The sequence below is a fragment of the Monodon monoceros genome, unplaced genomic scaffold, assembly GCF_005190385.1.
Source record: "Monodon monoceros isolate NGI ecotype Baffin Bay Population unplaced genomic scaffold, NGI_Narwhal_1 Super_Scaffold_4, whole genome shotgun sequence".
NCBI classification, from domain to species: domain Eukaryota; kingdom Metazoa; phylum Chordata; class Mammalia; order Artiodactyla; family Monodontidae; genus Monodon; species Monodon monoceros.
The window spans coordinates 65,860,944-65,882,559 of record NW_021703781.1 but is presented as its reverse complement, the minus strand read 5'-3'; the positions used below and the strand labels follow the sequence as shown (position 1 = coordinate 65,882,559).

General features: G+C 45.5%; 1 protein-coding gene across 1 annotated transcript in view; it reads right to left on the bottom strand.

Moving 5' to 3' along the window:
* HABP2 (hyaluronan binding protein 2) overlaps positions 1-21,616 on the bottom strand; it is a 36,996-nt gene that overhangs the window by 1,473 nt on the left and 13,907 nt on the right. The window contains exons 3-12 of the mRNA XM_029244903.1: positions 12,398-12,508; positions 10,859-10,966; positions 9,472-9,588; positions 8,599-8,718; positions 7,931-8,102; positions 6,632-6,729; positions 4,978-5,218; positions 4,429-4,571; positions 3,580-3,714; positions 2,059-2,204 (exon numbers count right to left, since the gene is read on the bottom strand). Of these exons, the coding sequence (XP_029100736.1) occupies positions 2,059-2,204; positions 3,580-3,714; positions 4,429-4,571; positions 4,978-5,218; positions 6,632-6,729; positions 7,931-8,102; positions 8,599-8,718; positions 9,472-9,588; positions 10,859-10,966; positions 12,398-12,508 (1,391 nt within the window). The remainder of the gene's footprint in view (positions 1-2,058; positions 2,205-3,579; positions 3,715-4,428; positions 4,572-4,977; positions 5,219-6,631; positions 6,730-7,930; positions 8,103-8,598; positions 8,719-9,471; positions 9,589-10,858; positions 10,967-12,397; positions 12,509-21,616) is intronic.

Here is a 21,616-nt window from a genome sequence, read left to right as displayed (position 1 = left end):
GGGGAAAGTAGCAACAAGGCTCTTCCAATGCCTCATGTGACGCAGTGCTCTGAAGGGAGAGAAACAAATACCGACCTACGTCCTGAGTCAGTGAGGGCTTCCTGAGTCAAAGAAGCCACGGGGCCGGGGCCCAGTGCCAGGCCCAGCCCTACTTCCTGACCCGCCATGACTCTTAGTGATACAGGTATTACAAGGGGCCCTCAACTTCTCGTTCCGGCAGGGATCTGGCGTAGGCTGAGAGGTGCCCTGTTTGGATAGAGCCCTTCCAGGGCCCACAAGGGCACACACATGGCAAGGAGGATGGGGCTCAGAGGCAGCATGACCTTGATGTTTAACATGGTCCATGGAGTTAGATCTGCTGGGCTCCAAACCAGGCTTACCACCTGCTGGCCAACGGGGCCTCGGTTTCTCACACTGTAAACCGTGGATAGTAACAGAACCCCTGCCCCACCCTGAGGGTCTTGTGAGGACTAATGTTTGTAAAACACATAGAACAGTGCCTGGTTCGTATTAAACCCCCAGTTACACACACACACACACACACACACACACACACACACACACACACACATACACTGCTGCTTACGCACCACGACTGGTAGGATTTTTAATGAATTGTCTCTTTCAATCTTAGCTACAATCTGCTGATTTTATGGATACACTCTTTCCGTTTTATAGATTAGACACCTGAGGTTGGAGAATTATTTCGGTGCAGTGGGTTGAATGTTTATGTCCCCCTGCCCCCAAATTCATATGCTGAAGCCTAATCCTCACTGGGATGTTATTAGGAGGTGGGGCTTTGGGGAAGTGATTAGGTCATGAGGGTGGAGGCTTCATGCATGGTATTAGTGCCCTTATAGAGGAGACCCTAGAGAACTAGCTTTCTCTCTCCACCATGAGAGGACACAATGAGAAGTTGGCAGTCTGCAACCTGGAAGAGGGTCCTCACCAGAACCCGCCCATGCCGGCACCTGATTTCAGACTTCCAGCCTCCAGGACTGTGAGAAATAAATGTCTGTTTTTTAAGCCAGCCACCAAGTCTAAGGTAATTTGTTATAGAGGCCCGAGCTGACTAAGCCATTCAGTGATTGATAAAGGCACAAAGTAAAGGATAGAAGCAGGTTTCAAACCCATGACCATCTGCTTTTAAAGCCTACAAGGGAAGCCCTTGAAATACCTAGAGAATTGAACAATCTGTTTTCTTATTCGTCTTCTAGGGACTTAGGGAAAATCAATCCCATCTGCCCACACGCCTCCTTTGATTAGGCGGATATCTGTGGCTCCTTGGGAAGGGGCAGAGGGTCACAGTACAGCCACAAACCCTGGGGAGAGTGACCGTGATTTCCCATCCCCAAAGGGGCTCAAGGCTGGGAGATCGTTGTTGGGTCCCTTTGTAGGGAGGAGCTCAGATTTGAATGTGCCCATGCTGGTCCCCCAAAGTCCTATATGGGGGCTGGTGTCAGGCAGGTTCTAAATTGGCTCTGGCCACAGAGAAGCCACTCAGCCAATTAGTTTATTAGGGTTAAATCACCCTCCCCCTTCACACACACACACACACACACACACACACACACACATTTAAACCCTAACGGTTAGTCAATATTATTGTGAATTCTCTGGCGTCTCATCTCTCTCCTTCCAAGCACTGGTCTTTGGGACTGTTCCCTGCTTATTGGGATTTGCAGACAAGCTGCCCAGTGCTGAGGCCATTTAAACACAGTGGAGCAAATTCCTGCTCTGCCACTTGCCACCCAGGCACTATAGGCCAAGATGGTTTCTCTAAGCGTCTGTACAACGGTGATAATGACATCCCCTTCACCAGATGGTTGTGAGAATTAAGTTGGACAATGTGGGCAAAGTGACAGCTATGGTTATTATGCTGAGTCGTCCTGGTTTGATGTGGACTCAGATTTGCCAGAGGACAGACGTGTCCCCTCTAGCTTAATGGCAGGTGGGTCTCTGAACCCACCTCCCAGCCCAGGGTTCTAAGGGCCCTCTGTGCCCGGTGCAAGGTCCTGTCAGCCCCTCCTTCTTCAAGTACCATTTGGAGTCTCTGACCTGGCAGGAGTCTTGCCCAGGCTTCTGGAGGTTTCCTGCACAGATCATACTGTCATCGATCATGTGGTCATACAGTTGGCGGGAGTTGCACACAGTGTTGCTGATGAGCTTGACTTTGGCGTCCAGGAGCTGGTGGGACCCGTCTCCTGAGGGGCAGAGAAAGGAGGTTGCCACTGCGGAGACCAGGCTGGAACCTGCCCCACCAGAAGCCAGCAGCGGTCAGAAGAGGGCCACCAGACCTGAGCTCGGCAGGAAGGGTTTTTACAGGAGATGGGCAGAGCAGCCTCATCTTTCAGGGCTGGGGACTCTTCGCTTTCAGCCTTCACGATGGTTCTACAGACCTTCAATGCTGTGCTTATCCCATGCAGCAGAATCATTTATGCCCTCCTCTGTCTCCCCAGCTAGACGGTGAGGTTGGGCAAGCAGGGATGGTGTCTTAAACCTATTTTTAATTTCCCATGCCTGACAGAGGGCTGCACGTAGTAGAGACTTCATGACGCATGAAGTGCCCTGGTTGATCACCTAGAGTGCCTGCTTCCCAGAGAAGACGTTTCCTTGCCTAAAGAACCTCTGTTCTTCTCAATCTGCTCTCGTCAGCACGATGATGCTGAAAGGTTTACATGGACTCCAGTGAAGTTAGCTACAAAAATGTTTCCTGGTTAACCCTAAATCTAATTATCTATCAGAAATCTTCTTTCCCAGAAGCCTTCTGACAAATGTGTGTATTACATTTCACTTTCTTCATGAATATGGGCCTATTTAAAGTGATTCTTGCTTTCCATTATTTGGAACAAGATTTGGGGGGAAGAGAAATCTATTTTGAGTATTTGAGAGAGACTTGATATACACTTCTGAATTTCATATGTGAGAGGATGTAACCTTGTCAGTACTATAAGAAAAGTAGCCCTTTGGTTACTTTTTAAGATCAGACCAAATCCTAGAGATAAATCAATAGCTTGATTTAACAAAAATTTATAGAATGCTACTATGTAGAGAGCCTTGACCAAAGCACTGTAGTAGAGTCAAAGGTGAATGAAACCTGACCCCTGCCCTCCAGGGGCTGACTTAATGAGTATATCTGGAGAATTCTATCATCTCTTGTTATCATGATTCCAAACCTAGGATGTTACTGGGAAACTGAAACTCAGCTGTCCAAGTCAAGTGAGAAAGCCAAGAACCTAATACAAGTCTGTCTGACTCCAAAATCCATCTTCTTTCTAATTTATCCTCTTTCCAATGTACCTAGGAAAGGAAAAAGTTCTCCATGGATACAGGATCAAGGCTTGTTGAAAGTCAAAGATCTAAGGGTTGGGGCCAAGGACAGATGTGGAGATCAGAGAAGACTCCTTGAAGGTGATGAGATTTAACTGGAGCTTGAGAGATGGGGCAATCCCTTTCTTTGGTTTATACATTTTGACTATAACACTGATATCTAGTTCAGGAGGGCAGTTGAGTGTAACCCTTTCTTGTCTGGTGGATGTAACTCACCTGGGCCTCAGGAGAATGCATGGCCAGACTCACCTGTTTCTGTAACACCCCAGCCGGAGATGTGACACTCAGTCCCAGGGGGAAAGGGACCATCAGGCAAACACACAGTTTTCACATATTTGGATTCCAGAGCACAGTGACCATCCACTGGCTTTAGCTTGAGCAAAGCTAGGTAGAGAAAGGGGAAATGGGCAGTGATATCCTCTCTGTCAAAGAAGCATCAGCTTCAACTTGATTGGAAGGTGGACCTAGCAAAGCCCCATTCCCAATAACTGAAAGCACTCTCCGTTGGTCATTTCATTCTTTTAACTTTCAATTCGGAGGAGTAATAACACTTCAGGCTGAGTTTTAAATTACTTCTAATCCTTTTTTTTAAAAAACAGGCTTTAAGGGGGAGAAAACGACATCGAGGAAGCAGAAGGAGTGAGGGGTCTGTGAATGGAGAAGTAGGGGACAGAACTAAGCAGGAGGCAGGTCAAGTATGTCATTGCCTACCAGGTGCCAGGTGTGCATGGGGATGTGTGAACATCACATCGCTTAGCACACAGGAAGTGAGACTGTACATCAGTGTGCCCGTTTTACAGCAGAGGGAATTGAAGCTCAGCGAGGTGAGCCAGCTGTTAATTCAAGGCTGAGCTCTCTCCACAACGCAATGTTCCTAGCATCTCTTCCCCTCAGTTTAAGAACTTGTGCCCATGTATCTGCAAAGCTAACACAGACCTTGAAGAACTAAAACACTCTGGGATAAATGCTCTACCTTACAGGGTCTATGAGGGACCAAGAAGGCAACAGCACCCTCTAGAACCAAACCTCAGCTTTCCATCAGTAGAGAAACCCACCCAGGACAAGACCCATGGGAGAGCCACGATAGAAGAGACTTGCCAATGTCGTTGTAGGGAATGTCGTCTCTTTCGTCATAGTGGCTGTACTTGAATATCTTCTCCACCCCAAAGCTCTGCTCGTGGAATTCTGTCTTCTTCAGGTCCTGGTCCCCTAGCACCACTTTTAGATATTTGGCTTTTAAGCTACAAGGGAAAGTAAGATGATCAGGAACTAGCCCTGGAATTTGAGAGCCTGGAGCCACACCCTGGCTCTGCTCCTGGTCAGCTGTGTGATCTTTGACAGATGACCTGACCTTCTCGCACCTCAGCATCCCCATCTGTAATCACAGTCTTGCTAAAGAACTCTCCCGCTCATCTTTAAGTAGCTAGTTTTGAGGCTTGCATGTCATAACACATGTAATGCACGTGGTGAGCATTCTACACATGGGAGCTCTCTTCTATCTGGTTGTAAGGAAACATCCTTTTGCCCTTGGAGCAAGGTCTGACCCCCAGGTCCTGCCAGAGTTGCCAAGATGCTGCTCAGATGAGGAGAGAAGAACACCCCTGGAGACTGCAGCCACCCTAACCTCTGCTCCCAGCAGGCACCTACTCGGTGCAGTGGGCGGCAGTCAGCACCCAGCAGGGGTGGATCAACGTCCCCCCACAGAAATGGCCCTGGGGCATGGAGATGGTCAGTCGCAACGAGGTCTGCAGGGACGCCTGCCATGGGTGCTTGCCCGCTGTGCTCTTAAAGCCGCCGTAGATCCTCTTGACCTTCCTGTCTGCTATCTCAGTCCTCCCGCATGAGTCAAACTCGGGAAGTTTGGTCAGGGGCTCTGGGTTGGCAACATCTGTGAAGCACAAGAAAAATAAATCACACTTCTCACCCTCCCTGCAGATCCTCAGAAGGACCTTGTCAGAGGCATGGCTCTGCATCCGGACGCTTAACTAGTGTCCAGAGCTAAGAGACTATACTGGTGCATATAGGATAGGCACGTGTGCAGTTAGCATTTGTGGAATACATTGATTGATACAAAGCGAGTCTATAGGATTAATGATGAAGATGTTGCTTTTTCCTTCTTATTCTGACATGTAGACATACACATAAAAAATGTTTATCACTTATACGTGGAATCTAAAAAATACAACAGGTTAGTGAATGTGACAAAAAAAAGAAGCAGACTCACAGATATAGAGAACAAATTAGTGGTTAGCAGTGGGGAGACAGAAGGAGGGAGGGGCAAGACAGGGGTAGGGATTAAGAGGTATGAACTATCAGGTATAAAATAAGCTACAAGGATATATTGTTCAACGGGGGAATATGGCCAATATTTTATAACTATAAATGGAGTACAACCTTTAAAAATTGTGAATCACTGTAGTGTACACCTACAACTTACATAATATTGTACAGCAAATATACTTCAATAAAAAATGTGTGATAGATATATAACTCCATCTCTGGGTATGTATTTAACTATTTGTTAATGCACACATATATTCTGGAGGCTTTTTTGGTGCCTAGGGGAAGATATTCAGATGAAGTAGAGAGGGGGAGAGAAGACATTTGCACACATAACTGTCATGCAAAGGGGAGAGCAGCAAGTGTTGCATGGATGGTGCCCAATCTATTCCATGCAGTTTGTAAGAAGGGAGAGGTAATATTTCACTTGGTAAATCTTGGAGGACTTCCTGGAGGAGTGGTTACTTGGGTTGATTCTCAAAGAATGGTTGGATATGAACAAAAGCGGGTATGGGACACAGTATTACAGACAGAGGTGACCATAAGAGCAAAGGCACAGAAATGAAACTGTCCAGGGAAGTAATTCTATTGAGCAGAGGGAGGGTGCATTGCTTCAGACGTGGGTAGAGAGGTGGGCTAAGGCAGCGAGGCAGGAAGACTGTGAGGCTGGAATTCAGTCCATGCTGTATCCTGAGAGGCTGTGGAGACCCAGCCACTGTTTGATCACCACTGTACACGGAAGGCCTGGCATAGCGCCTGGCATCCAGCAAGCAATCGATCAATATTTGCTGAGTGCACTGACTGGGAGTCAGGAAGCCTGAGTTTACAAAGGTATCCAAGTCTGCTCGACCCCCCGAGAGGGGAGCAGAGGGTTGAGCAGTTGGGTTGCCACTGGGATGGCAAATGGTAAAGCAGGAGTTGTAGAAGGACAGGGGTAGGACAGAGAGGGAGTTCCAGGAACATCTTTCTATAGCTCTGCAACCTCCCCACTACCCGGGGCTCCAGACAGCCACAGACTTACCTAGGGCTGAGCAGGCGGGGACATCACAGTACTCCCATTTCACCTTTGCATTGTTTACTTTAAAGAAACACCAGGGCTTTTTGTCTCCATCTGGGTTTCTAAAATTAAAAAAAAAAACAAAGTAAGCCGGAGTCAAGGCTTGGTGAACTCGCTGGACCTCATTAAAAGCCCTTTGAGTAAGGGAGCACCAAGCTCTTGCATCCCCCTGGGACCACATTCCATTCCATTCCTCCAACAGGTTAGCAAACCTTGACATATAAGGGTGGTTATAGTTTGGGGGCCAAATCTTAACTTCCAGAGGAGAATCTCAATAACCAGGGAGTAGTTCACGAGCTTTGTGCCAGGTCCACATTACATTGTTTGTAGGAAAATAAATGAGATCCCTGTTGAAGATCCTTCTTTGTCAGGAAAGTGAAATAACTACAGGAACATGGTGAGAGTAGGGCTCCTCTGCCCGAACCTTCAAGTTCTGTGCATGGGAATTCTCTGAGAGCGGCTGCTGGGGGTCACCCTGAAGAGTCCCATGGAGGGGGCAGCTCAAGGTAAGTGAAAGTAGAAGGAAAGCTGTGTCTTGTGCTAGGGAAATCCTCTTGCTTAATGGAACCAGTTTAAAGCCATACAAAAAATCTCTGTTTCTATATGCAGACCATGCATGTCCTTGGCCTTGGTTAGACAATGAGCTGTGGGAGGAAGCCAACAGGATGGTCAGGAAGACGGCGAAGAAGGTACCAGTCATCACCAGGGATAGAAATGGCATTATTCTTATTTGGGAAAACCTGCACATCCTTGTGTCAGAGACCGTCATGCTAACCAAACATTCCATTTTCCATTTATCCCTTTGAAGTTCCATTTATCCCTTGAAGTTATGTGAGACTATATGACTATTTCTGGCCAATGAAACGTGTGGTAAGATGATGTGTCACTTCTAGGCTGAGGTAGTAAAAATCTCACGCTCCATGTTCCAGTCTCTCCTTGCCCTTCCTGTGTATTTGAGTAACTAAGTGAAGCTAAGAATACCCCCTACCTCCACACCCAACCTACATGACACGCGTAGCATTAATGGGAAATTAACATTGATGTGCTCAAGCCACTGGGATTTGGGGGTTGTTCATTACAGTAGCATAACCTAACCTATCCTGAGTTGGAAAATCTTCCTAGAGAGAAAGCTGATGAGTTTCAGTGTTCCGTTCCAAAATTTCGAAGCTGGCCCAGGAGAACTAGGAGCAGAGGGGAGGGACAAACAAATCCTTCCATTGACAAGTGGCCAAGACGGAGGACAGGGAGGATGGTAAGCTTTACCTGCAGAAGTTGTGCTCCCCAATCCCATGGGCCTCAGCATCCTCCATAAACATGTTGTAATTCTCCTTCAAGAGGAGGTGGGAGTTCCAGTAAAGGCACGAGTGCTGGTTGATTGTCTTACTCACTTTCCCTCGGTAAGAGTAGCCATCACCAACATAGCAGTCATCAGAGCCTTGGAGAGAGCAGTTGGGAATCTGAGAACTGAGACCAGCTGGTGTGCCATGCCTGGAAAGGACTTGGCAGGTATATCAGGTGGTGAGAGGATTGGGCCTGAATACTGATCACCCTGAGGTTTCACTACGAGTTCCCAGAAGTAAGGTGGTTTGAACACTCCACATTCAACCCAGCTTAAAAACAAGGAATATCATGGGGGTGGGGGTGAGAGCTGAGTTCTTTAATTTTGGCTCAAACAAGAACCAGTGGTAGGTAGGTTGAGGCCCAAGGATACCCAGGAGTGTTTGACTTGCCTGCACTATATCCCAGTTTATGACTTCCTCTACATGGAGCCAGACATACCCTACGCCCTTAGGTTGGAAGGCCGAGGCAATAGCAGAGCTTGGGAATTGACTTGAACCCTGTTCTGGCAACAAAATGCAAACAGATAAAGGAGTCCAGAGGCCTCACACGTGTCCCTGAGTTTCTGATGAAGTGGTGCTATAGACCCATACCTATTTCACAGAGTTTCCCCTTGAACTGGTCAGGACAGGTGCAGGTGAACTTGGATCTCCGCCTATGCCGGGAGCAGGTGCCGCCATTTTGGCAGGGATTTGGCCTGCATGCAGGAACCGCTGTGAACACAGGAAGTGGGTCCAGGAAGGCTCTTTAGAAGGAGTTGCAGCTACATCTGAGCTGACGAGGAGGTATTGGTGGCACTTTTCTGGTGTCCATCCTTTCACAAAAATGGGTCACCAAAGGGGAAAGAGAGACCCACTGACATGCAAGAAAACATACACACAGACCTTAAGAACATAAGCAAACATGGATGAAGCAATATGATGGAGGCCAGCAAAAAAGAGTCTGTAAGTAGATGGGTCTCTCAGTAAGGAAAAACAAGATGCATAGACTGAGCAGGAATTTGGGGGCCAGTCTGAGCTAGGTTGAAACTTAGCTCTGCCTCTTGACAGCTGAGTGACCATAAGCAAGTTAGCTAACCTCTCTGAACTTCAATTTTTTCACCTGTAAAACTGTTTCTTGTAGTGTTTTGGGGACAATGTGAGAGAGAATGTAAATCTCCTGGGACAATGCCTGACTCATAGCAGTGAATAAATATACATGGCCCATTCTAGGAAAAGACCAGGGCTTACTTCCTAGATGAAATGAGTTTCAAGATGATTATTTTTTGTTGGGAAGAGACACAGACAAGTCAATTCTCACTGGACTTTCCAGAAGTAATGAATCTTAAAAAGTCCTAGTTAAAAGGGCCATCTAGGATGCCACCAAAACATTGGATGTATCTGGACTTCCACACAGGAGGATATTCACATCCCAGGCACAAGCCACGGTAGAGAGAGCTTAGCATAGAAGAGGCCTCCAGCACTTACCTGTGGAGCAGTCTTCACCCCTGTAAGGGTGTTTACAGGCACAGCGGTAGTAAGGAGAACTCTGAGTAATGAGACAGTCTCCTCGGCCACATGGGTTGTTCTTGCATTTGTTTTGCACTGTAGGAGATCAATAGAGAAGTAGGGACAAAGTACAGGACATTATTTGGGGCACATTTTACTTTGAGAGGTACCTGTACAGTACAATGTTTGGGAGGGGAGTGCGGGGGCGTGGAGAAAGGTGGTGTTGGTGACTGATAGAGCATGTGCCCCCTGTCCATGGTTCTGAAACATCATGCTACCCACCTAGACAAGGCTTCTCTCTTGTCCTTGGGTCGTGGATGATTGCTTCCCAGTTCCTTATGAGTTTCTAGGGCTCATAGTCTTTATTATGCTATTTTTATAAACACCTTGATAATTTTTACACCTTCAGAAAAGTGGAGCTGCAATTTGAGTTTCTCCATTGTATAGCTGATTTTATATTCCATTTACAATTTTGTCATTCTTCCAAGAAGTTGAGGGATAAACCCAGTAACTATGTTTGTGCCTGATATCCCAAACCATCCTGAAAAATTTATTGAAAGATTTTGTAGGATTGAAAATGGAATCCTGAAGGAATTCCATGGAATTGAATTGAATTCCAATTCAATTGAAAGGAATTCCATTGAAAGGAATTCCATTCAGTAGGAATAACTGAAGAGGGCACAGAGAAAACAAGTCAACCATAAAACCCTCACTTCCTCCCCCACCCCACTTAGATGGTTGCTAGATGCGACAGAATCCAGGTTCTCTCTAGGGGTGCAATTAGCCTGTAAGAATTCTATTCCCAGTACCTTATTACATAGCCTCATGTTATGCCCACAAGAGGTCACTAAAAGTGGACACACCTTGTATCAGAGTCTCCATGAGTGAGGATGGCAGGAAGAGAGAGCATGGGGCTGGGAGTCAGGCACCAGGTCTCTAATTTCTGCTCTTCTCTTAATTAGCTGTGTAACCACGAGCAAGTCCCCTGTACACTCTGGGCTCCCTTTCTCTAACAAGGTTGAGCCTTATGTGCCCTGAGAGCCTTCCTGCTCTTGTATATGAACAACATTTCTCTGTTGAAGTTGGTCTAAACACTCTTGGTCAGAACCCAGCTATTATCTCCTCTTACCCTCAATGTTCTCATCTGTGGAATGGACAGACTAGTCCTATCTAACATGTAAGGGTGAGGACTCAGTGAGATGCTGCCTGTGACCATGCTGAGGAATCTATTACGCACAACATAATATGTGTGATTGTCAGCCTTTTCACGGGATTACTGAACCCTTCTTTACCCCCTAGAATTGGAGGAGAAACTGCCTCTTGTTCAACATGGAGGGAAGATTGGATCCAGTGAAGGTCCACTCACCATTCTGACACCTGTTTCCAGAGAAAGGGGCTGGACAGCTGCAGGTGAATGTGGCCCCGCTGATGAGACAGTCCCCACCATGTGCACAGGGGTTGGACAGGCATGGATCTAAAACACGTGGGCGGAAGTCAATGTTGCAATGAACAGCAGGCAAGAAGCCCCCTGTCTGCTCACTGAATTTCCATCTCCTGCCCCAAATGAGAGAGGAACTGCCTAGCCAGTGATTGGAGAAAGGGGGAAACATGCATTGACCTTAAAGAGCCGGGAAAACTGCCATCATAAGACCAGAGGGAGGGATTCAGGTTAGTAAGAGGAGAGGCAAGAAGGAATCGTGACTGTCTCCCTCAGCCTGGCTTTGGATGGGGCCTTTCTCGTTGAGTAACTCCCCTTTCCCGTCATCAGTGTCTCTCTCCTCCCAGGCTCGCTGGGAGTGCCACGGGGTCTGTCTCTGATGCCGAAGGCATTTCACAAGCCTGAAGACCTCCCCTACTCCCAGTGCCCAGGGGTGGAGGTCAGGAGTGGGGAACGAAATCCCACCCCTAATGAAACACAAGCTTTCTGAACATCAGGAAAGAAGACCAAAGGCAAGAGGGGGACAGAAGAATTGACGGCAAGGAGGAAATGACCCAGTGGCCTTCATCTTTCTTCAACTACTTGTTCAGTTAGATTTTGTCATATTTCATCTGTGCCTTTGGCTTTTCATGGTTGTCTGAATGGATCTTCCCTTGGGGAATTCTTTATCCTTCTGTTCACACACATTGTTCTTTGGTTCAGGAACTAGGATCCCTGGGCCTGGCTCTTGTTTTGATGGTCCCTTCTGATGTTCCCCTGATGCCCCGTATCTTGGCCCTGCCTTCCAGGCCACTTCGCAGTTACACAGCTTTTATTCCAGCTGCTAAGTGCTTTCCATTACTTCTACTGATTTAGTCACATGGCTTTGCTTAGGCCCAGCTTCTCGTTTTCCTTTCTGTCTCAAGAAGCCACAAAAACAAAAACAAACGTGGCCGAAGCACACATGTGTGAGCGTGCGTGCACACACACACACAACTGTGCAAATCTTCTGAAGAGTGAAAAGAGAAAAAAAACAAAACAAAACAGCACAGCACAATGGCAAATTTGTGAATGCTACAGTTTGATGCCTAATGCTAAGACAGACTCTTCTGCATAATTAGGACTACCTGTCATGAAAGCTCCGGGGATGATTTTGAACATGACTCTAACCCACAGTGTCAGGACAGCTAGATGATGATGCACTAACTTGCTGAGTGACCTTGGCTAAGTCAGCTCCTCTCTTGGCCTCACTTGCTTCACCTGTCATTTGAAAGTGGGAGAGATGGTCTCTAAGAACCTCCCCAGTATTCATAGTATGTGATTCTAACTGAAAAAAAGCCAGTCTAAATAATTTTTTAATACCTATTTTATGATGCTGGTCAGAGAGGAAGAGAAGAGAGAGCCCTTGCATGTGGTCACACATAAACTCCCCTCCAGGTGTGCTGCTCTCCTCCCAGGAGGGCCCCCCCAAACAGCTCTGGTACCTACCGTCCTCCGCGTAGTACCAGTCAGGATTCTCTGGATGGCCTAGAGCACTGTTGGCATTCCCTTCCTGGTCGTAATACTCTTGGCTGTACTCATAGTGGTCGAGAGTCCAATCTACAGATGCGGGAACAGGACAGAAGCAACCTTAATCATCAGACCTAAAGAAGTCACCATTTTATTTCACTGAAAACCCCCTTTCCCAAAGATTTCTAGGTCCTGAAGGAGGGTTCATGTGTCTTTCCAGCTCCTGACGCTGACGGGGCAGATGGAAGGGGTCGGGCACCGTGAGTTTTCATTTGAGGGGGCTGTCATGACCCAGTGAGCCAGCGCTGGCATTTGGCAGGGTCAAGAGCACGTGATTGGAAATGGCTTTTCACTAACCGTGACCTTGGACAAGCCAACTGTATCCTCCGGGCCTCAGTTTTCTCACCTGTAAATAGCAGGAAGATGACTGGGGCGCAGGGAGTCTCCAAGGTCCTGTATGAGATCTGCCCACGGTCAGATCCAGTGGCACTTGAGTGCCTTGTTGGGTGGTTCTGTGAATGAAGTTTCTCAGTGGGACTTTATCAGTCACCTTAGCTGAATAAAGTCAAAGAAACTTGTCCCTTTTCTTTCAGCTTCAGCATCAAACTACTCCCGAGTTATTTATATAGAATCATCGTAACTGTTAATATTTACTGAGTCTTTACTACGTACCAGGCTCCAGACTAAGCATTTTACATGAACCACCCCGTTCCATTCTCATAAAAGTCTAGATGTATTATTATCTCTACTTTAAGCTTAGAAACCTGAGGCTCAAAGAGGTTAAGTAACTTGTCCAAGGTCACATAGCTAATAAATGACAGCATAGGAACTAAGGCAGTTTATCTCCATATATCCCTTAAATTGCACTCTCTCAACTGCTTCAGCGGGCCTCTCATACTGCCTCAGATAATTCACAGTTACCCTTGGGAAAGGGGTCCTATCATTCCCCTTGCATATCCAGCCTGCTAATTAGGGATTGTCCAAGGACAGCCTTGAGAAGGTTCACGGATCTTGCCTACTGAAAGAAAGGGCAGTATATGGCGTTGCCCATGGTTGTATACCTTATGCTAGACCAATCCACTAGGAAGAGCAGGTGTGTGTAAGCCTGGACTCAGGCTCTTTGTTGTCTGGGGCCTTGGAAGATGCTGATAGCTCTGTGGCTGATGGAGAGGAGTTTGGGATTTGAAGAAGGTTGGGTTGACTTTGCTCCCTCCAGCTGGCAGGAGTATGGCAAGTCAGCAAGTTGAAGCTGTAAGGAAGCTGTCCAGAGATGCATATGATAATGAGGCAGGAGCAAATGCAGATAGCCGACTTGAAAAGGCGCTCCCACGGAGCCACAGCGATGGCCGGGAGGATGGCACCTTACCTACGCCCGATTATCAACCACATTATCTTATTCGTCTCTCAGTCATTCCCTTATAGTCTTTATCTCTTTGGCTTTTGAAAAATCGACTTTTGCACAATGGCTGTTTTATATTTCCCATTAAAATGGAACTATCTTTTTATTTCCTTTTTGAATACGCCAACTCTGGTTCCTTGCCAAAGTTTCACCTCATTTATCACAGTGTCAAGTCAAGACTCCCTTTGCCTCCTCATTATTTCTCCCGAGCTGCTTTTCCCCACTATGAAAATGCTCTCAGAGGAGGCCACCTTTCCAGGCATGAGGATCTAGGTTGAAGATAAGGCCATTGTCTTCCTGGAGCAAATAAAGTTTCTTTCCATCTAGCATGATAAAGCAGAGAAAGGGTGAGAAAGTAAGGGGAAAAAAATTTTTTTCTGAGTTTGACATGAAAGATTTCAAACTGACATTTGGAAGAGACAATGAGTTTGGTAATGAGATGATTGCCCCATTTCTTTCTTTCTTTCTTCTTTGGAGAATTGATTTTTGTTTTTCCAACAGGTGTTTATAGATAAGCGCCTTCGAATGGCTCCTGTAATTTCTCCCATCACTCCCACAAGCCGAGGGCCAGATGGATAATCCCGGTTAGACTGTTAAGAATCATTTCTTTTGGAAACGAGGGAAGATTTTTCATAAAGATGGAATTGTATGATTTTTCCAGGTGACAGAGGATGGATGACATGTCTGTTGGAGGGTTTTGATTTGAATCCAGCCCTATTTACAAGGTCTGTTCACCTCTCAGTGAAGCTAAGGAGGTAATAAAACACATAGACTTTGAGTTACATTCCTGCCAAGTGAGGCATTAAGTCCCTACTATTCTCCAGGGTCCAGGGCCCTTGGTTGAGGTGGGATAGAAGCAGCAGAGGCTCAGTGGCCCCAGATTGCCAGAAGCCATCAGTTGGAAGACTGTGCAAGGGAAGGCCAAGATCCTTGACATTTGGGGTGGGTTGCAATATGTTTTGAAAATGCTTTTTAGAAGAGTCACCTGGGAGGGTTTCTTTACCTCCAAACTTAAAGCTTGTTTTGTCTTTTCTATTCTATTGGTAGTTCATCCCATTGCCTACGTAAGAAACACGTATTGTGCACCTACAGTGGGACAAGTATTATGCCAGGTGCAGGAAGGTTTTGGGAACAATGGAGAATTATACAAAAAAGAGTGGGATGTGACCTCCAGTCAAAGGAGCCTCGAATCTGGGCTGGATGGGGGAAGAAAGCCAGCCAAGGAAGGAGACGAAAGGGTAGTGAAGAGGCAGGGGAGCTGGATGTGGCCAAGTCTAGCTGACAGCCTCAAGTTCCACATTGGTACTCTGGTGTGGTATGAGCCAATCTGATGAGATAAAAGAGACGTGATTCTTCACCTCGCCCTGTGGCCATGCTTATTGCAATGTGCCTTTGCAGCTCCTCTCACCAAAAGATGGAGTCACAAATCAATAAAATTAGAAATGAAAAAGGAGAAGTTACAACAGACACCACAGAAATACAAAGCATGCTAAGAGACTACTACAAGCAACTCTATGCCAATAAAATGGACAACCTGGAAGAAATGGACAAATTCTTAGAAAAGTATAACCTTCCAAGACTGAACCAGGAAGAAATAGAAAATACAAACTGACCAACCAATCGCAAGTAATGAAATTGAAATTAAAAATCTCCCAACAAACAAAAGTCCAGGACCAGATGGCTTCACAGGTGAATTCTATCAAACATTTAGAGAAGAGCTAACACCCATCCTTCTCAAACTCTTGCCAAAAATTGCAGAGGAAGGAACACTCCCAAACTCATTCTATGAGGTCACCATCAGCCTGATACCAAAACCAGACAAAGATATTACAAAAAAAGAAAATTACAGACCAATATAACTGATGAATATAGATGCAAAAATCCTCAACAAAATACTAGTAAACGGAATCCAACAACACATTAAAAGGCTCATACACCATGATCAAGTGGGATTTATCCCAGGGATGCAAGGATTCTTCAATATACGCAAATCAATCAATGTGATACACCATATTAACAAATTAAAGAATAAAAACCATATGATCATCTCAATAGATGCAGAAAAAGCTTTTGACAAAATTCAACACCCATTTATGATAAAAACTCTCCAGAAAATGGGCATAGAGGGAACCTACATCAACATAATAAAGGCCATATATGAAAAACCCACAGCCAACATCGTCCTCAATGGGGAAAAACTGAAAGCATTTCCACTAAGATCAGAAAGAAGACAAGGATGTGTACTCTTGCCACTCTTATTCAACATAGTTTTGGAAGTCCTAGCCACAGCAATCAGAGAAGAAAAAGAAATACAAATTGGAAAAGAAGAAGTAAAACTGTCACTGTGTGCAGATGAGATGATACTATACATAGAGAATCCTAAAGATGCTACCAGAAAACTACTAGAGCTAATCAATGAATTTGGTAAAGTTGCAGGATACAAAATTAATGCACAGAAATCTCTTGCATTCCTATACACTAATGATGAAAAATCTGAAAGAGAAATTATGGAAACACTCCCATTTACCATTGCAACAAAAAGAATAAAATACCTAGGAGTAAACCTACCTAGGGAGACAAAAGACCTGTATGCAGAATACTATAAGATACTGATGAAAGAAATTAAAGATGACACCAACAGATGGAGAGATATACCATGTTCTTGGATTGGAAGAATCAATATTGTGAAAATGACTATACTACCCAAAGCAATCTACAGATTCAATGCAATCCCTATCAAATTACCAATGGCATTTTTTCACAGAACTAGAACAAAAAATCTTAAAATTTGTATGGAGACACAAAAGACCCCAAATAGCCAAAGCAATCTTGAGGGAAAAAAATGGAGCTGGAGGAGTCAGACTCCCTGACTTCAGACTATACTACAAAGCTACAGTAATCAAGACAATATGGTACTGGCACAAAAACAGAAATATAGATCAACAGAACAGGATAGAAAGCCCAGAGATAAACCCACACACTTATGGTCAACTAATCTATGACAAAGGAGGCAAGGATATACAATGGAGAAAAGACAGCCTCTTCAATAAGTGGTGCTGGGAAAACTGAACAGCTATATGTAAAAGAATGAAATTAGAACACTCCCTAACACCATACACAAAAATAAACTCAAAATGGATTAGAGACCTAAATGTAAGACCAGACACTATAAAACCCTTACAGGAAAACATAGGAAGAACACTCTTTGACATAAATCACAGCAAGATCTTTTTTGATCCACCTCATAGAGTAATGGAAATAAAAACAAAAATAAACAAATGGGACCTAATGAAACGTAAAAGCTTTTGCAAAGCAAAGGAAACTACAAACAAGGTGAAAAGACAACCCTCAGAATGGGAGAAAATATTTGCAAACAAATCAATGGACAAAGGCTTAATCTCCAAAATATATAAACAACTCATGCAGCTCAATATTATAAAAACAAACAACTCAATCCAAAAATGGGCAGAAGACCTAAATAGACATTTCTCCAAAGAAGATATACAGATTGCCAACAGGCAAATGAAAGAATGCTCAATAGCACTAATCATTAGAGAAATGCAGATCAAAACTACAATGAGGTATCACCTCACACCAGTCAGAATGGTCATCATCAAAAAATCTACAAACAGTAAATGCTGGAGAGGGTGTGGAGAAAAGGGAACCCTCTTGCACTGTTGGTGGGAATGTAAATTGATACAGCCACTATGGAGAACGGTATGGAGGTTCCTTAAAAAACTAAAAATAGGCCTTCCCTGGTGGCGCAGTGGTTAAGAGTCCGCCTGCCGATGCAGGGGACACGGGTTCGTGCCCCGGTCTGGGAAGATCCCACATGCTGTGGAGCGGCTGGGCCCGGGAGCCATGACCACTGACCTGCGTGTCCGGAGCCTGTGCTCTGCAACAGGAGAGGCCACAACAGTGAGAGGCCCACGTACCGAAAAAAAAAAAAACAAAAAAAAAAACAAAAAAAAAAACTAAAAATAGAATTACCATATGACCCATCAATCCCACTACTGGGCATATACCCAGAGAAAACCATAATTCAAAAAGACACATGCACCCCAGTGTTCATTGCAGCACTATTTACAATAGCCAGGTCACGGAAGCAGTGTAAATGCCCATCAACAGACGAATGGATAAAGAAGAGGTGGTACATATATGCAATGGAATATTACTCAGCCATAAAAAGGAACGAAATTGGGTCATTTGTAGAGACGTGGATGGATCTAGAGACTGTCATACAGAGTGAAGTAACTCAGAAAGAGAAAAACAAATATCGTATATTAACGCATATATATGGAATGTAGAAAAATGATACAGATGAACCGGTTTGCAGGGCAGAAGTTGAGACACAGATGTGGAAAACAAACATATGGACACCAAGGGGGGAAAGTGGCGTGGGGGATGGTGGTGGTGGGATGAATTGGGAGATTGGGATTGACATGTATACACTGATGTGTATAAAATAGATAGCTAATAAGAACCTGCTGTATAAAAAATAAATAAAATAAAATTCAAAAAAGGAAAAAGATGGAGTCAGTTTCTCCATCCCTAGGGTCTGGGCTGGCCTTGGGACTTGCTTTGCCAATAGCTTCTAGTGGAAGCATTGTGTGCCAGCTCCAAGCTTCTCTTTCTCTCTCTCATGGACCCCTGTGACTGTCGTGTGAACAAGTTTGGGCTCTTCTAAGTAGGATAATGGAACATGTGAGGCAGCCCTAGGCCCCAGCCAAGGTCTCAAACATGTAAGAAAGCCCAGCTAATCTCCCAGCTGACTACAGACACATGAGGAAGCCCAGCCAAGATCAGCTGACCCTGCCTAGGCTAGAAGAACTGCCCAGCTGAACCCAGTCTAAATTGCCAACCAACACAGTTTGAACTGCACACATGGGTCCACTTACATGTGGATTTTTTTTCAGTAGATACATACGCACATGCACTGTAAATGTATTTTCTCTTCCTTATGGCTTTCTTACTAACATTTTCTTTTCTCTGGCTTACTTGTAAGAATACAGTATATAATACATATAACATACAAAATTGTGTTGATCGACTGTTTATGTTATCAGTAAGGCTTCCAGCCAAGACTAGACTCTTAGTAGTTAAGCTTGCGGGGAGTCAAAATGGATTTTTGACTACATGGGGAGGTCAGGACCCCCAACCCTTGAATTGTTCAAGAGTCAACCATATCATGTAGTAATAACAAATGAACACACATGGCTTAATATTGAGTTGCTGGTGGGATACGAATTTTAGATACTAGAATTCCTCAGTGGCCCAGGTGGTTGCAGAATTTTAGGTTTCACGGCTGGATCTCAGAGGGCACATCTCTTGAGTTTTGTATTTAACTTGGTCTATCTGATTTCTTTCCTTCAACTAGACAGTTGGTTTCTTAAGAGAAAGGGCCATGTCCATTCCTCTTTCTACCCCACAGTGCCCAGCACAGAGCCCTATATGCTGTTAATATATGTATTGGACAGATCAACCTTTCCCTCTATGGCCAAGCCTCCCTTCCTTCTGATTGGCTGGCACACAGTGGGCACATAGCTCTGCCAGTGAAGATGGTGTCTGCCTGGTGCAGAGTAAACAGGGAATTCAGGAAAAAAAACTATTTGAGATTTGGGCCATAGATATTTGGTGAAGAAAATGCCTGATGAGCTCAATAGGAGTATAGAAATTTGTCCAAGGGCTTTCCTGGGGAGACAGGGACTGCATGCAGCCTGACATGAAATTTGGTTCCATTGGTAGATTTTTAAAAAGTTTTCCAGGTTCCAATACAGACTACTTGAGATTTTCTCTAGGCTATAGAGAAGGAGAAAGCTTTGCAGGATGAACGGGGGAGCTGTCAGAAGCATTTCATATCAGGTATAAAAAGAAACCCTTGTGGATTTGTCTAATTATAAGAGTCTGTTTTTAGAATTTATCAGGAAGAATGGTAAAGAATATCCCGAGTTAACTCAAATATTCCAAATAATAGGTTATTATGTACTGAGTATTTTCTATGTATTGGTGACTATACAAAATAAACGTGGTCGCACACAACCTTATTTAACTTTAAAAAAACCTCTATAGCATAGGTATTATTATTCCCATTTTACAGAAAAGGAAAAACTAAGGCAGAAGGAGATGGTATCAGAAGCCAGGTCTACCTAAGTCCAAGTCTGGTTTGCTAGTTTATGAGCCCTGGAGCCTCTTGTGGGTTTGTGTTTCCGGAAACTCCATGGGTTTTGGCTTCCAGGAAGTAACACCATTGGGAAATCTCTTCTGTCACATCCTCCAGGTCCCTCAACCAGGATTATCGTGGTCCATACATGGGGCCTCTCGGAAAAACTCAAGAGCTCCTGGGATGGGGTTTTGCAGGTGCTTGGGTTAAAGAGCTTGCCAGATGTGTGGGACAGAATAAAAATCCCTGGAATGCCGTCCCTGTTGGCACCATCCATCACTGTGGCACAGACAGTTCCTCCGAGGGCCTCCCCCAAACCCCAACCCTGTCAGCCTGCATTTGATGCTTCCATTCTGGCTGACAGGGCAAGCCCAGCAGAGACCCTTGCTGGCAGGCGGCAGGACAGCTGATGGATGGGCTCAGCCTGTGTTGCTGGGCAGAATCTAGCTGGCTTTGAAGAGGCATTTCTGCAGGCCTGTGGGCTGTCATGTCACCTGCTTTGGGGAGATGGGCAGAGTCTGTGTTGTTTGATGGTCACCTCCTCTGCCACCCGTTGGGGACTGTGGCTCAGGCCCATCTGCTCCAGCCAGGCCCTCACCATGTACTGTCTCCAGCAAGACCAACTACAGTAGCAGCTTGCCCGTGGACTTGAGCACAGCGTTTCCCTGGCCACACTGTTGTCAAAGCTGGCGGGGAATCTGACAAATTCCATCAAAGTACAACCCTCAGGTGAAATTAAATCAGACGCGAACAGGGCTGTTTTTAGAACCTAACCTGCTCTTTGCAGAAAGACCCAGCCACTACATCTCACCCTGTTCCACAGCCAGAGGCTGACAGAACACCTCGAGATGGACTCGGGGGCATGCATGTGGCCTGTTCCAGGATCCCTTCATCTACTTAACCAAACTATCAGAAGCCCTTGGCAGGGTTCTTATAAAGCCCAGAATCTCAGTATGTTAAATCCCACATTTTCCACTCCTTACTAAGTGGCTTTTCAGCCTGTGCTCGAACACCGCCAGTGATGGAGAACTCACTACCACTCAAGAGCCCAAAAGCGCATTCAGATTTTTTGACAACTATGATGATGAGGAAGTTCTTCCTGTTTGCAGATCAAATCTGACCCTAAAGTTTCCAATCTATTTGATTAAAGCTGAAGGCCTTATGGACACAAAGAATGTATCCACTCCCTCTTTTGTGAGGCCTGCTCAGTAGGGCCACGGCATACATTTGTTCGTGTTGTTCACTGCACAATCCAGGGTGTCATAGTCATTGTAGATGTCTTTTGCAACTTTCTGGCAGGTGGCAGTAAAGTTTCTTGAGGTAAATACTCCTGTTAACTCCCACAAAGCCCACCTCGTGGACTAGGGGTGGGGCTGCTTTTCTTTTTTTTTTTTTTTGTGGTACGCAGGCCTCTCACTGTTGTGGCCTCTCCTGTTGTGGAGCACAGGCTCCAGACGCGCAGGCTCAGCGGCCATGGCTCACGGGCCTAGCCGCTCCGCGGCACGTGGGATCTTCCCGGACTGGGGCACGAACCCGTGTCCCCTGCATCAGCAGGCGGACTCTCAACCACTGCGCCACCAGGGAAGCCCGGGGCTGCTTTTTAAACACTTGAAGAGGGTGAGGTCCCTTGAGTGTTAGA